A 15,829-nucleotide genomic window follows, 5' to 3' on the forward strand; every position below is an offset into this window, starting at 1 on the left:
CAGAAGGCAGACCAGAGTGTTAAACAATATGTCCCTAGAACCCTGGAGCTAACCCAGGGAGCCACAGAGAGTATCGTGCACAGTTGCACAGCCTGCCTATGAGCTACAGGATTGGGCCCCTACAGCTTTTTTCCCTGCCTAACCTCTAGCTTGACTACTGCAGAGCCTGAAACCCAAAGTCACCTCTGGATATCTGAAAGTCCAGGCCCAAAAGGATGAGGTCAAGAAAGAGGCAGGGGTTCCCTGTCCCACCTTCTTGAGCCCCATCTTCCAGCTCCAGTTTCCTGTCTAAGGACACCGCCAAGAACCACCCTCTTCAGGGGGGACCTCAGGCTCTACCCAGAGAGGACTTACCCTCTGATGCCAACAAACCAAGCACATCACAACACTAAACCAGATGGACAGGGACACATCTAGTCCCAGGGGAGCACGACAGATGCCCCCTCCATCACACTCCTCACAGATGCCCATTCAACCTGCAGATGACAACCGCAGTTGCAGGTTGTTCAGGACATCTCAGAGCACTTCCTTCCACGTCTGAGCAGCCTGTCAGAAAGGCTGTGAACTCCCAGGAAAACATGCCAAACTTATGTGCATGTGCATTTTTCTGGGGTATGTGCATTTTTCTGGGGATGTGGTACATCAGATTCTCAGTGCACATACATATCCCGGAATGAAATCAGGCCTATGCAGATAGCATGATTAATATTAGGGGTCTCTGGGCTGAAGAAATCTAGATATGAGTCAGGTGATAACCATTCATTGCTCTCCCAAATTCAGATCTGCTTCCGGCTAAGAACGGGGAGGAGCAAACCGTGCAATTCCTCCTGGAAGTGGTGGACATACTCCTCAACTATGTCCGCAAGACATTTGATCGCTCCACCAAGGTGCTGGACTTCCATCACCCACACCAGTTGCTGGAAGGCATGGAGGGCTTCAACTTGGAGCTCTCTGACCACCCCGAGTCCCTGGAGCAGATCCTGGTTGACTGCAGAGACACCTTGAAGTATGGGGTTCGCACAGGTAAGGGGGAGAATCGGGTGGACAGGTAGTGGCAACTCTGCCCTCCATCTCACCCTTGCCAGTTGTAAGGATATCAAACTCGTGTTGGAGGAAAAACACAGCCCTGGTGAGAGAAGGCGGCAAAGCACCCAGTGACCACAAGAACAAGCTTGGGCAGTAACAGTTGGTGGAGGGACCTGACCCAGGCAAAAGTTCATCAGCATATATCATGGTAAAAGTAGATAAAAAAGATAGAAATACTTGGTGCTAGGTCAAGTTCTGTATAAAGAGTTTTCATTCTGGCCAAGCACAATGGCTTATGCCTGTAATCCCAGCACTTTGGGAGGCCAAGGTAGGCAGAACACTTGAGCTCAGGAGTTCGAGACCAGCCTGGGCAACATGGTGAAACCTTGTCTCTACCAAAAAAAAAAAAAAATATATATATATATATATATATATATATATGTTTATACACATACGAAAATTAGCTGGGCATGGTGGCATGCACCTGTAGTCCCAGCTACTCAGGAGGCTGAGGCCAAGAGGCAGAAGCTGCAGTGAGCCAAGATCTTGCCACAGCACTTTAGCCTGGGCAACAGATCGAGATCCTATCTCAAAAAAAGAAGAATTTTCATTCTTGGATTTAGGCTATTCACAACCTAAAGAGAGCAGAATGACCCATCCTCTGCTTCTTTTCTTGCGTCCATTTTCAGGTCTATTTTATTCTGATAAATCCTGCCCTTGCCTGTCCCTGACACTGGGGAGAATTGGGCTATTTCCCCTCCCTTTCTGTATTAGTTTCCTAGGAATGCCTTTATAAATGACCACCCATTGGATGGCTCAAAACAATAGAAATTTGTTCTCTCACAATTCTGGAGGCTGAGTTTAAAATCAAGGTGCTGGCTATGCTCTCTCTGATGGCTCTTGGAGAGGATCCACCCTTGCATCTACCAGGTTCCAGGTGTTGTGGATATTCCTTGGCATTTGTTGGCTTGTAGATGCGTCACTCCAACCTCTGCCTTCACTTCACGTGGCCTTCTTCCTGTGTGTGTGTCCAAATTTCCCTCTCCTCATAAGAATGCCAGTCATTGGATTAAGGCCCACCCCAATCCAGTATGACCTCATCTTAACATGTTTACATCCGCAAAGACCCGATTTCCAAATAAGGTCACATTCACAGGAACCAGGGATTAGGACTTGAACACATCTTTTGGAGGAACACAATTCAACCCATGACACCTTTTACTGGCTAGGCCAAAAAGACACATGCACACGCCTTCTCATTCTACTGCAACTTCTGGAGCTTTGGACACTCTGAGTCACCAAATTCTATTTCCAGTGGGAGTCCTTGAGGATGTCCTCTTGCCTCCTTTTCATGTTCCAGGAGCCCTCTCTAATCAGCAATCCTCATCAAAGCAGTTGCTTTCCAATTACCTCAAGTTCAAGGACTTTGGGGCCTCTGAGATGCTTAGAAACAGCTCAGACTGGACTAAGCCCAGGAGTGACGCAGTGGTTTCTTCTCCCTATAACTCTCTCCACACTACAGTCTGGCTTTCCTGAGCTCTCAGGCAGACAGATCTAGAAGAACTGACCATCCCTAGCATAGTTGCCACCACAGGGAAAACCCCAAGGTCACAACTGGCAATCCTGTGTTCTTTCTTCTTGTCTCTCCTTCTTTATTTTCCCTCTCATTCTTCCTCATCATTTGAAGATAGATTTAAGACTGAGACTAGGAGGCTGGTGGTGATTGAGCTGAGTAAGACTATTGGATGTCAAAAACAAAGTGTTATAATGAAATAATGATGCTGGCCAAAGATGCTTTTTAAAATGAGGAATCCCAGAGAGCTGCTGAGGTCTGCCAACACCACTGGAATAAGTGTAGCTTCATTAAATAACTGCTGGATACACAAGACTCAATTATATGTACAAAGTTTATGTTGTTTGATTTTTAAAGAAAAGCACTCTATCAATTTACAATTAGTTACTTCTCATCTTGGTCAGATGGCTAATCTATTCCTGGTGGAAAACAAATAGTGTTATTTGGCTGCATTTTAAAAAGAGTCAGAATTCCCCAAGTATGTTTAACTTGACTTGCTTTGGTCTGATATTTTGAACTTTGTCAATTTGCTCTACACTTTCTCAGAGAGATGAGAACTACGTCATTTTATTATGAAAGTCCAGAATGGCGTTGTCCCTCAAATACAAATACATGATACATGATTTTGTCATAATATCATCTAATATAATCTAAAAAACCAAAGCATCTTGCGGTCAGAGAAAGCACTGACAGGCCTGGCCTGGTGACTCCCACCTGTGATCTCATCACATTGGCAGGCTGGCAGGTGGATCACGTGAGCTCAGGAGTTCAAAACTAGCCTGGGCAAAACCCCATCTCTACCAAAAATACAAAAATTAGCCGGGCGTACTGGTGTGCACCTCTGATCCCAGCTACTCTGGAGGCTGAAGTGGGAGGATTGCTTGAGCCCGGGAGGCAGAGGTTGCAGTGAAATGAGATCGCGCCACTGCACCACTCCAGCCTGGGTGACAGCAGGACCTGTTTAAATAATAATAATAATAATAATAAATTAATAAATAAAAGGCCAGGTGCTGTGGCTCACGCCTGTAATCCTAGCACTTTGGGAGGCCGAGGCAGGCGGATCATGAGGCCAGGAGATCGAGACCATCCTGCCTAACACGGTGAAACCCCATCTCTCCTAAAAAATACAAAAAATTAGCCGGGCGCGGTAGCAGGCGCCTGTAGTCCCAGCTACTGGGGAGTCTGAGGCAGGAGAATGGCATGAACCCGGGAGGTGGAGCTTGCAGTGAGCCGAAATTGCACCACTACACTCCAGCCTTGGCGGCAGAGCGAGACTCTGTCTCAAAAAAAAAAAGAGAGAGAGAGAAAGCATTGACTGTTATTAGTCCAGTGTATGAACCCACTTAGGTACTTAGCCTGCAAACATTCATTTTTGTTCCTCAGAGTTGCTTCTTGAAGCAGATATTTGTCTTTACAGAGTTCGCAGTCTTCCAAGCAATGTGAAACCTCCTGCTATATCTCAGGATGCTGGCGCTGATAAAAGCATGCTGTTGCTGCCACGTCAAAACAGCTCCTGGTTGCTGATGTGGAATTTAAGCATAGATAAGGAGCAATAGGGTAAAGCCCACAAGTAGCTACAAACAGTAGAAAGTATTTTTTCAAGGATATGAATGCATCAATGGGCTCAGCCAAAATAATGAATTGGGTTTTAATAGTGAAAACATACTGATCTGGGTATAGTCTGTGAAGAGATGATAATGGCATTTAGAAATTTCTCTATAAATTAATAAAAGACTTATTTTAAAAAATGAACCAGCATACAGAGATTTCCCATTAACTAACAGGCACTAGTCAGCCTTCAGCCACAGCAGCTACTTTAAGTGATTTGTAGATATGCTGGACTCCCTTCGTTGTTCTTTTTTAAATGTTTTCTTATGGAAAATTTTAAACTTATACAAAAGTAGAATCCTATAATGAACCCTATATACCTAATGCCCTGCTTTATTTAATCAGCTTTTACCTGTACCGCCATCCATTCCCCATCACCTACATTACATGAAAGTAAATCCCCAACATAATATTATTGTATCCATAAATATTCATTCATTTTTTTTTTTTTTTGAGTTGGAGTTTCACTCTTGTTGCCCAGACTGTGGTGCAGTGGCATGATCTCGGCTCACTGCAACCTCTGCCTCCTGGGTTCAAGCAATTCCCCTGCCTCAGCCTCCTGAGAAGCTAGGATTATAGGTGCCCGCCACCATGCCTGGCTAATTTTTGTATTTTTAGTAGAGATGGGATTTCACCATGTTGGCCAGGCTGGTCTCGAACTACTGACCTCAGATGACCCACCTGCCTTGGCCTCCCAAAGTGCTGGGATTCCAGGCATGAGCCACTGCGCCTGGCCCAATATTCATTCTTAAGAATTTTTTTTTAAAAATCCACAATGTCACTGTCATACCTGGAAAAAAATTTAAAGCTCCTTAATGAAATATTTAGTCAGTTTTCAAATTTCCAGTTGTATCATGAGCATCATAAATGCTTTAATTTTGTCAAACTCATTTGAATCAGGATCCAAATAAGTTTCTTACATGCAATTGTTTGCCATGTCTCCTAATCAAGGGATCTCCCCCTCCAACCCTTCTTTTTTTTTTTTTCTTGTAGTTTATTTGTAGGAAAGCTTTACTTTAAAAAATAATTCTTTCCTTCTCCCTCTACCTGAATTTAGGCCATGAGCGGCCCAGCACCGTATCTATCATCTGTTATTTTCATCCAATATAGAGAATTGAAATTGAAATTGAAACTTTTTACTTAATAGAAATTCTGGTAGATATAAGATTTGGGGGCTCAAGGTTGTAACCATAAACTAAAAATAAGATTTTGAAGGACTTTGTGTCCTTTATATTTTAATTGACAAAGAGATACTGTTTCACTTTGTGTTAATCTCTCTTTGTCCATCTTTTGTCTCTGCCAAACTGTATGGTTTTGATACATTATCAAATACTGTGACTGCATTTATTTACCATTCAGTCTTGTCTTAAAATGAAGTGTATATTGTTAAAAGTTTTTAAATGGATATTGCATATATATTTTAATGACTTTCAATAAAATGTGTTGTTTCAAAAGACCTCAGATTCTGTTGGCAACGAGCAAAGTCGAGTAACATGGAATCATTTCACTATCTAGGATAGTCCACATGAATATCTAGAATATGGCCCCATACTTAAACTAAGTTTACCAGTTATGCTTCTTTTAGTTTTCTCTAAAAACCAGTATTATTTTGTGAGGGCTCTTAAGATGCAGAGGTTGGTATCTTCTGATATAAGAAGTCATAGTCCAGATGTTCTGAATCACATCTAGGGAAGAATAGAGATTCTCAGAGAGGAGAGTTAGACCAGGAACATTCTAACACTAGCTCTCTGACCGTTTTTGTTTTTGTTTTTTTCAGAAGCAAAGGCAATTTCCACTGGAAACACAGCAGTCAGCATATCTTTCTAACACCAGTTCCCAGCCACACGTCCCTAGATAATCTATTGCGTTGACTCCTTCCTGACAGCTGAGCCAAGCCTGCTGATGTGGAGTTGAGTTTTCCATTGAATGCTAAGTTGGCAAAAACTTGGCAACAATCCTGAATTTGCTGAGAGCAAAGCCTGTTAAAGCATACTGTGGGTTGCACAGGGATTTAGAGTTGTGTAGCAAAAACAATTACCTCACCAACAACTCAATGAGTGAAATAGGCTGTGACTGCCCATTTCACAGAGGAGAGCTAGGTTATCTCAGCCATAAATTTAATCTGAAGGTCACCTGACTATATATATATTGGCAAAACACATCGAAACACAAAACACTGGAAAGCATGATTTGTTTCATGATATTAGATATTATTCTTTAAAAGCATGATGCTTTAGAAACATAGAAGTTTGGGGGACATCATGAATGTTAATGGTTGGTATGGGGTGGGTCAACTTGCCCTTCCTTCTTCAATATCCTTGAGCAGCCTTATTCGACATATCACTGGGATGCAAGCCCCATCAGTGTGACCCAGTGGGGCAGGCCATTTGCCTTGAAGATAGGTTGAGAAATCTGCATTTGTCTTGATGCTTTTCTGTTTCCTCTCTAGGTCATCCTCGATTTTTCAACCAGCTCTCCACTGGATTGGATATCATTGGCCTAGCTGGAGAATGGCTGACATCAACAGCCAATACTAATATGTAAGTCCCATATGTTTTCATATAAGCGACCCTGATGTATGACTACGGCTTGTTGCTTTAAAAGTTCAATTCCAGTGGTTCTATTTTATTAAAGTTGCCCTGGTCATTTTTTCTCTTAAAATCTTTAGGTTTAATCATAGTTCTGATTTAATGGTAAATACTTGATAAACTATTGTTGAATTTAATAATGGAATTTAAGAAGAACATGGTCATGAGAAATAATAACTCTGACTTCCAAAATGTAGTGTTGAAATTTCATGTTAAAAGACCCATTTCTCTTAATGTGTGTATCTAAAGAGGTTATGTTTTGAGGTATGATCTTGGTTTTACCTTTTTCTACCCAAGCACATTGGTCCTTATCATTTAGATCATATTTCTTCCATAATTAAAGCAACCATAAACCCACAAATCAATTTGATCAACCTACTGCTTAACTAAAAATTCTAAAACAAAATTCAGCCAGTACTGATACAGTATATATTCTTTTCAAAATAAGTGATTGTTTTTCTAAACGTGACATTGTTTTCATACTTATTTGTATAGGCAAAGCCTTTCTTTGTTTCTAAGTTCTTGAAAATTTACATGAAACTGACTCTAAGGTCCTGTATGGTATGGGCACAAGTTATACCTGGGTAGTCTTATAGCAGTCACCCCAAATTTTTCTCTACATACATGTGCTCTCTTTTAAGAAAATGTCAGATTACAAATCGATGGAGGGTCATCAGAGTACTGCCTTTGCTCTCAACACTACTGACAATGTTTTACCAGTATCTATACATCCAGACAATGGCACCACATTCTATTAAAGTATCCAAAGGAAAACAATAAAACAAATTATCTTATAATAATCTTAAAACAACTACATAAGAATTATATGGGTGTCCGTCACTGTGGAAATATTCAGAAAATAGCCACTCACTTTTTAAGTTCATAGAAAAGTAGATTCCAAGAAATGAATTTAGGTGAAAGGGTAGTATTGCCTAAAATGAGAAATTCCATTTGATATCAAGATAGAATGTAAATTATTGAAGTTTAAGGTATTCTGTTTTTCTTAAACTGCTCTCAGCCAGAAAACCTGAAGGGCATTTAAAATTATATAGTGACCCATGTGTATTCTAAAGCTATTTAATGCTGTGACACAAAATACGTAACTATATTCAGAAAAGTTTCTATTAATTAAGAATTCCTGTTTTCTTGGCTAATTTAAAACAACAGTGACAAATTTTAAAGAGCAAATGTGACAAGTGAAGCCTTTGGTGCTAAAAGGCATAAAAGATTAAACTGATCGAAAAACTAAAATGATTTTCATGCTCCCTCCTTGCAAGTCATGCTTAGCTTCATGGAGTGTCCATGTTGGGTCACTGAGATTTGAAAGGGCCAAGAGGAATACAGGTCAAAGATACAGTTGCTTGGAATTTGAACAAAAAGCTCCATTTAGCAATCTTTACCGTATTGTGATTTTTGAGATAAAAATATACCAGCCAGCACAGACATCATAGTAAAGTTAATTATAGTTTGAGAAAAGACATTAATGCTTAATTGTAGTATCTAGCACTAAGGAACAATTTAAATTAGGAAATATAGTTGTTTTTAACTCAACTATTTGGAAAATAAGTGAGAAAACCAGAGTAAAAAATACATATCTATTAAAATCCAAGTACCCATATTAATATAGGCCCTGAATTTACTCAGCACCTTTAAGTGTGTGTTCTGCAGGGCTCTCAGCTGCTTTTTCCATGTATATATATGTCTTCAGTCTCAAGGTAAATAAGGGACCTCCCCCCTTTCAACCACTTATGACCAGATGTTCCTCAACCAGAAAAATCCCACAAATTCTCCTTTTTTGGCATGTGTTCATAAAACCGAAGTCTTTTACTCTTCTCTTAGCTCAGCTGCAAAACACTAAAATGTGTCCCAGCCATCTGAGGTCAAGGCCAATCCAACTAAATGACATGTAGTAATTGCAGCTGTACTGAATGGGAGATATTTATAAAATATGATCGGATTCCAACAGATCGATAGAGAAAGTTATTTAAAATAGCAAAATAGTTTCTGTCAGTTCTAGAGACAGGCATTGTCTAAAGAAGTAATAACTATTATCTAGAAATTGTTCTAAGCCAGTTCCCCTGGAAGATCATGAAATGTGGCAGCACTGTCAGGAGCTGAGGCAAAATTTGCTCCCTGTGACAATTCCTTCTCCGATTGGGAACAGTGTTCAAAATAAGTCTGGGAAAGAATGGCAAAAGGATCTTTCTATGGCAGTGCAGGATTTATTTAGTGATAATGCCTGGTTTTTGGTCCTGTACTCCCATTGAGTTTAGGTGACAGCTGACATAGAAAATAAGAATTATATTCCTCAGTCATAGCCTCTTTAAATGATCCAATAACCTGACTCAGGTGCAAAGTGCAAGGTGTCTGACTATTAGAATAGAAAGACCATAGGTTGGGCATGGTGGCTCATGCCTGTAATCTCAGCACTTTGGGAGGCCGAGGTGGGTGGGTCACCTAAGGTGGGAGTTCGAGGATGGGGAAACTCTGCATTTACTAAAAACACAAACATGAGCTGGGTGTGGTGGTGGGCGCCTGTAATCCCAGCTACTCAGGAGGCTGAGGCAGGAGAATCGCTTGAGCCTGGGAGGTAGAGGTTGCAGTGAGCTGAGACTCTGCCACTGCACTCCAGCCTGGGCAACAGAACGAGACTCCATCTCAAAAAAAAAAAAAAAAGAACGTCTGTGTCCATGCCTTTATACCTGCTTTTGCACATAGCTTTGCAGTATATTCTTCTTCTAAGCAACAACTCAGTGAAGATCCAAAAAAAACTTCATAAATGTGTAGTTGTCCAAGGCACCTACAGCTCTTTTCTTCCAAAACAGGGCCGCCAAGCACAATTGTGCAGGTTGAGCAGGGCCTGAGTAAACAACAGCCTGCCCTCAAACATCTAATGGCAATACATAATCTTAATGGCAAGATCTATCATAACCCTTTGCTACGAGGTTATGATTTCAACCATCTAGCACTTTATTTTCATAGAAAATATCCAGGAGAAATTCTCTATGGGAGTTATTCATCATTTTACACCACTGGGCAGGTCATTAGAGAGGAGCCTGCGGTAAGCAGTTCTCGTTTGTCATGGAAAAGCAGCTGTGACATACGTAGACTTGGAATTCTGATGAAACACACTAACTTGGAGATCTTAAAACAAATCACTGAATTTCTCTGAACCTCAGTTTCCTCATCAGGAAAATGGAGGATAATAGTATCCATCCTACAGAGTGGTTCTGAAGACTAAAAATGGCTCCAGTCCTAAGTGCCTAGTGTATACAAGGTACAGTGTGTGCACCTAGGAAAGGCAACCACCGCACAGTCACTGTTGCTATGTGAGACCCTCCTGACTCTTTTATTTCCGTCTCTCATCATCTGGATAGTAGAGTGTTTCCCTAAGCTCCCCTCAGCTGTGTTACCTTTTAAAGTGAAGATGTGCTACCTGCCACATCTTTTAGGAGAAGAGGTCAAGAGGAGTATCAGGATAGAGTCAGCATGGAAGATTATTTCTCTCATTAAAGAAGTTCCCCGTTTGACAGTCACTAGGGATCCAGATTTTGTGTGCCTTTCTAATCCCTATTGTAGCACATGGCTCCCATCCTCAAAGTTGCATTATGGTACAGGCTGGCTGCTGGAGCTCCAGCCACCACTCCTGTGTTCCAGAACTCAGAAAGGAGGGAGGGAGGGAGGGAAGAACGAAGGGAAGGGGAGGGGAGGGGAGAGTAGAGGAGGGTAGGGGAGGGAAGGGGCAAAAGAGACATACTCCTTTTTGATTTAAAAAAAAAAAAACCTTCTCAGAAGTCTCATACATTTCCATAAAGCCTCTTTAGCCAGAACTTAGTCCATGACCACACCAAAAAAGGGTAGAAAATATAGTCTTTGATCTGAGTGAACATAAATAAAATTTAACAAAGCAAGGGAAAATTGATATGGCTAGCAACAAGCAGACTGCCACACAAGAACTACAGCTTGTTGACAGTCAATTTGCCTTCGCTCTGAGTGAACTCCTCTGGGAAGGTGAGTTGAACCCCTGAAAAAGGGCTGACTCACTTCCCGACTTGGAATATAGACATGCTCAGAATGCTCCTTTAGTGTCACTCCATAAACGCCACCATCCTACTGTTTTAAATCTTTACTTCCAATCCTATGTTCTTATGCTTCAACCCAGAGCTTCTGGCAGGTTTAGTTTCTGGTTCTGACTCTGAAATGTAATCTTGTACTTTGACTTTTAGCATCTAACCAGCTTCTTCTGAATTCATATTTGACCTTTGATCTCTTGACTTCATTTGCTTTCATCAGTCACTTAGGAAAAGGGTACCCAACCAGGAGTCCAGGTTGCAAAAGAAGAATCTCCTATAGTTCTATACAAAAGGATATGCCTATCTTCATTTTTTTACCTGGAGAGAGGGACTACAGATTTCCTAGGATTCCCAAAGGGGTCTGCGATTCCAATTAGGTGAAGAACCACTGGGCACGGTGGCTCACGACTGTAATCTCAGAACTTTGGGAGGTGAAGGCGGGAGGATCACTTGAGGCCAAGAATTGAAGACCAGCCTGGGCAACATAGTGAGACCTCCATCTCTACACAAAATTTAAAAAAAAAAAAAAAAAAAAAAAAATTGGGCGCCTGTAGTCCCAGCTACTTGGGAGGCTGAGGCAGGAGAATGGCGTGAACCCGGGAGGCGGAGCTTGCAGTGAGCTGAGATCCGGCCACTGCACTCCAGCCTGGGTGACAGCACGAGACTCCGTCTCAAAAAAAAAAAAAAAAAAAAAATTGAAAATAAAAAATTTTTAAAAACTGTTTTAGGTGAACTACAAGGCCTTCTTTAAGGCTGTGGGTGCAACTGCACAGATTGTAAACATGGCCCAGGATGGGGCGGCAGGGTCAGAAGAGGTGTCAGGAATGAAGAACATCATGACAGCCCATTTGTCAGGCCTGGCTGTGGATCAGCAGCCATGGACTGATATGCCAGCTTTCAGGAGAGAGTGTCAAGACTAAGCTCATGAGTCAGGAAAAGAGTGGAAAATTGGTCCTTTGGACTCAGGCGGGAACTATCAAACAGGATGCCGCTAAGGCCAAGAACCAGATGCTAGATTCATCCTAGTAGGTTTCCTCCCCAAGGTTGAGAATGGTGTCTTCTAATATCTTAGTTTCCTTAGTACATAGGATGTCACCTGGCGAGAGAATAGTCATTCAGTAAGTATTTGTTGAATAGAACTGAAAGAAAGTTTAGGAATCAGGTACCTGACATAGATAAGGAACCTGAAATAGATGAGATCATGATAAACTCTCTAGACTCTTCCTCCTAATCCTGAGAGTAATGGCCATGTTCCTGGTCCTTGGGGAGGCTAATTCATGCAAACCTCGGGCCTAATTAGTTTTAAATCTGAAGCATGGAGTGGGACCTATGCCTGATATTCAGTCCCATTCCCTCTCCCGTGTCCATGTGGTTCCTGCCTGGCCAACATTGACTTGACCCTAAGCCAACTTTCATCCAATCTTTGATATGGTTCTGATATTATGGTATGTGATTTCACTTGTTCCTTGCCTTACCCCAGAGAGCTTTCTTATATAGTACTGGAGATTCTAGCACATACACTGCCACCATATCTCCTCGCCATGCAAACACTTTTGTCATGTCAACATTTCCAAAAACCAGTGGAACCATTAATAACACATTTGTTCAAGAATGGTTAAAAGCCCATCATGAGTTTGCCTCTTGGTACACTTGGCAGCACAGGCTAAACCAGGAATCCTTCTCTTCTTCTTCCTTTATCAGGCCATCAGACATGAGGGAGTGTTGGTTGCTACGGTGATGGGGCTCAGAGCAGAACCAAAGCATGATTGTGACCTCCAGAGGTGATGGTAACTGCACACATGGTTTCCAAGGGTCTTCCTCCTAAATTTCCAGGGGCCTCCCAAGGAAAATGGACATATTCTTTTTGGAAATAAAATACTTCCACCAACATATCTGAGGATCCTTCAGGATCTTTTTGTCTTCTTTTACCTCCATGTGATTAATTCGACTGCTTTTTTCATCCACAATTAAAACTTAGTAGCTTCACCTGTGTCTTATGTACAACAATAGTTATCTCATCCTTACAAATAGCCTTTCCTCACATTAAGCAAGCAAGAATTCCCATTAGTCTTCAACATTAGCACTTGGCTCAAACACCCTAACCAGCGATAAAGCTTCCCTATGTCACTTAGCTGAGTCAGTCTAGGCATCTCTTTTCAGTGAGGATGATCTGAGCCCAGCCCACAGACTCTAATGCTAAAGAATGCCAAGCGAAAACAAGAAAGACAAGGAGCCTCAGAGCTTAGTAAATACCTTTTTGTTTTCTGGCTTAATTTTCTGCAGACAGACCTTCCTTGATTTTTTCTTAGGCTCCACATTTGATCTCACGATCTTGTTTCAATGATTAGTCTACCAGACTATGCCTCTGTGTTGAATTGCTTTGAAAAGAGCATTGCTTGCTACTTTTAAATCAGTTTGTTAGAAGACAAATGTAACCTGCCAAGATATCTGATGCCCACAGCTAGCTGTGTATGCCAGTTGACCGTCTTCTTGTTATTTATAATTTGTAATTAGAAAATCATCACTTAGAATTATTCTTGACAGATATTGACTTCAGAGAATTATAGAAACATAGCTGTCCTTGAGGATTATTAGTAGAAAAACCGTGTAGATAATTATATTGAGATCTTTAAAACCTGGGTCAATATTTCCAATTATCTTCACAGTTAGCTTTCAGATGTTTACATTATTTTTAAAAGATAGACTTTGGCTCTGGCTTTTATATATTCTACAAGTGTGCAACTGGCAGTCAGTTTTTTTAAAAAACAAATTGTAAACCAATTTTACGTAGAACTTGGAATGCTTTTTTCAATTAACATTTGCATTGTCCTACAATCTTAGAGGTAAAAGGGACTCAGAAAAGTCATTTTCTTTCCTTCTATTCCTCTGGGTGGACCATGCCTAAGACATTTCATTCAGATTAGAATCTATTTTGTTGGTGAAGTATCACAGGGCTGGCACTTCCACCACCTCTCTCAGTAACCCAGGCTGGTTTCTGACATTTTATGATTGGCAACTTAATGCATTTCCAGGAAATGAATCGTGTTAGTGGTTTTGAACAGCATTTTTTTTTTTAAGAACCCAACTACAAATATTAAACCAATCCTCTGTGTTCCTAAAATAAATGGTTTGACTTCTTTATTTTCTTTCATCCTTTTTCTTACCACCTTTCCAGGTTTACATATGAAATTGCACCAGTGTTTGTCCTCATGGAACAAATAACACTTAAGAAGATGAGAGAGATAGTTGGATGGTCAAGTAAAGATGGTGATGGGATATTTTCTCCTGGTAGGTTTCTCTTCTCTTCCTCTTCTCAAGGTTTGGGATTCTCAAGAATACAAAATATGAAGTAGGTTTGTAGAAGAATAATGCCTTAAAATTTTTTTGGATACTCTGACTTGCTATTTTTTTCAAGATGAAGACTAGCAAAAATGCTACATTCTGTATGAATTAACTAACAAAGCCTATGCATAAATCCATAAAAACTGACAAAGGCTGTGTCTAGATCATGCTAAAGAATCCCCCCCCCCTTTTTTTTTTTTTTTTTTTTTTTGAGACAGGATCTCACTCTGTCATCCAGGCTACAGTGCAGTGGTGTGATCTTAGCTCACTGCAGCCTCGAACTCCTGGGCTCAAGCAATCCTCCTGCTTCAGCTTCTCAAGTAGCTGGGACTATAGGCATGTGCCACCATGCCCAGCTGTTTTAAAATTTCTTTTCTAGAAACAAGGTCTCACTATTAAACAACTCCATTGTGTCAACAGCAGTTCGATTATGCTGGGGATCAGTGAATCAAGATTATTAATTAATTGATTTATTTCAGTCAAAATAGTATATCTACTTTGAATCTCTAGCTTGAAGTAGATAAAATAAGAATTTTTAAAACAAGGATAGGTATTCTGATGGTGTCAGAGACAGTGTGACTGTGTACAAGGGGAAAAGAATACATAAGAATTGCAGTTATCTAGGTAATTCAAGCAGGCCAAAATTTGCCTAAGTTTAATTGTCAGATAATTAATGTAAAACTAACTAGTTTGTGTTGGCCAAACATACATAGTTATGTCAGTTCTCCTTGTGTCTTTATTTAGGTAAACATGAGTTTGTTCTTATTTTAATAAACTTAGAGTTCTCCTAAATGACTCAGTAACAGTTGGGCTGAAGAGAGCACCTAGGCAGGTAACCAAGAAATATCATTGTTTCTTTCTGTAGGCTCCATTACTCTTTCTTTCTCTGTCTTTCTGAACTCGGAACAGATTCATCTTTGTTCAGTAAATAGACTAAGCAGAAAGTAAAGCAGGAAGGATATAACTCACCTATCCCTTTGCAGCCACTGATGCAGCTACCTCTTATATTTCTGTCTAGACTTCAGGTGGAAAGGGCACTGAAGTACATGAATCACCTCCAGCCAAACTGCCTAGATAGCTTTGGTAATAAGTGTGACTACTTGTATTCCCAGGGTAAAGGGTCCAGTGGGAAGCCCCAGCAATAGGGAAGCCAGCAAAACCTATCAGGATATTATCCTTCCGCTTCCTGACCTCCCTTGTCTCTTGAGACACCAGCTCAGCGTTCGTTTTTAGAAACAGTAATGAAAGAGCCTCAACACCTCCCAATATGTCCGCTTGCTGACAGGGGGCGCCATATCCAACATGTACAGCATCATGGCTGCTCGCTACAAGTACTTCCCGGAAGTTAAGACAAAGGGCATGGCGGCTGTGCCCAAACTGGTACTCTTCACTTCAGAACACGTGAGTCGGGGATGCTTTCTCATGGATAGAGGTGTTTTTCAGGGGACTCTCCAACTTCTAACCTCGAGCCTCTGTTTGTTGCAGAGTCACTATTCCATAAAGAAAGCTGGGGCTGCACTTGGCTTTGGAACTGACAATGTGATTTTGATAAAGTGCAATGAAAGGTAGGCAGGGAAAGTGAATATTAGGTTCTTGATGTATTAAATGTGTTCATCTGT

The 15,829-nt window shown here is 41.0% G+C and overlaps 1 protein-coding gene across 6 annotated transcripts in view; it reads left to right on the forward strand.

Annotated features, from left to right (window-relative positions):
* Nucleotides 1-15,829, forward strand: part of GAD1 (glutamate decarboxylase 1) — a 46,373-nt gene that overhangs the window by 13,840 nt on the left and 16,704 nt on the right. For 2 of the 6 annotated variants that reach the window (XM_005573441.4, XM_074009429.1), the window contains exons 5-9: nucleotides 781-1,023; nucleotides 6,657-6,747; nucleotides 14,044-14,156; nucleotides 15,496-15,611; nucleotides 15,696-15,775. In XM_005573441.4, the coding sequence (XP_005573498.1) occupies nucleotides 781-1,023; nucleotides 6,657-6,747; nucleotides 14,044-14,156; nucleotides 15,496-15,611; nucleotides 15,696-15,775 (643 nt within the window). Of the gene's footprint in view, nucleotides 1-780; nucleotides 1,024-6,656; nucleotides 6,748-12,569; nucleotides 12,656-14,043; nucleotides 14,161-15,495; nucleotides 15,612-15,695; nucleotides 15,776-15,829 lie in introns of those variants that run through there. The other 4 variants (XM_074009428.1, XR_012421207.1, XM_074009430.1 and 1 more) reach the window with 4 other exon arrangements.

This window comes from Macaca fascicularis, chromosome 12, assembly GCF_037993035.2.
Source record: "Macaca fascicularis isolate 582-1 chromosome 12, T2T-MFA8v1.1".
Classification (NCBI taxonomy): Eukaryota; Metazoa; Chordata; class Mammalia; order Primates; family Cercopithecidae; genus Macaca; species Macaca fascicularis.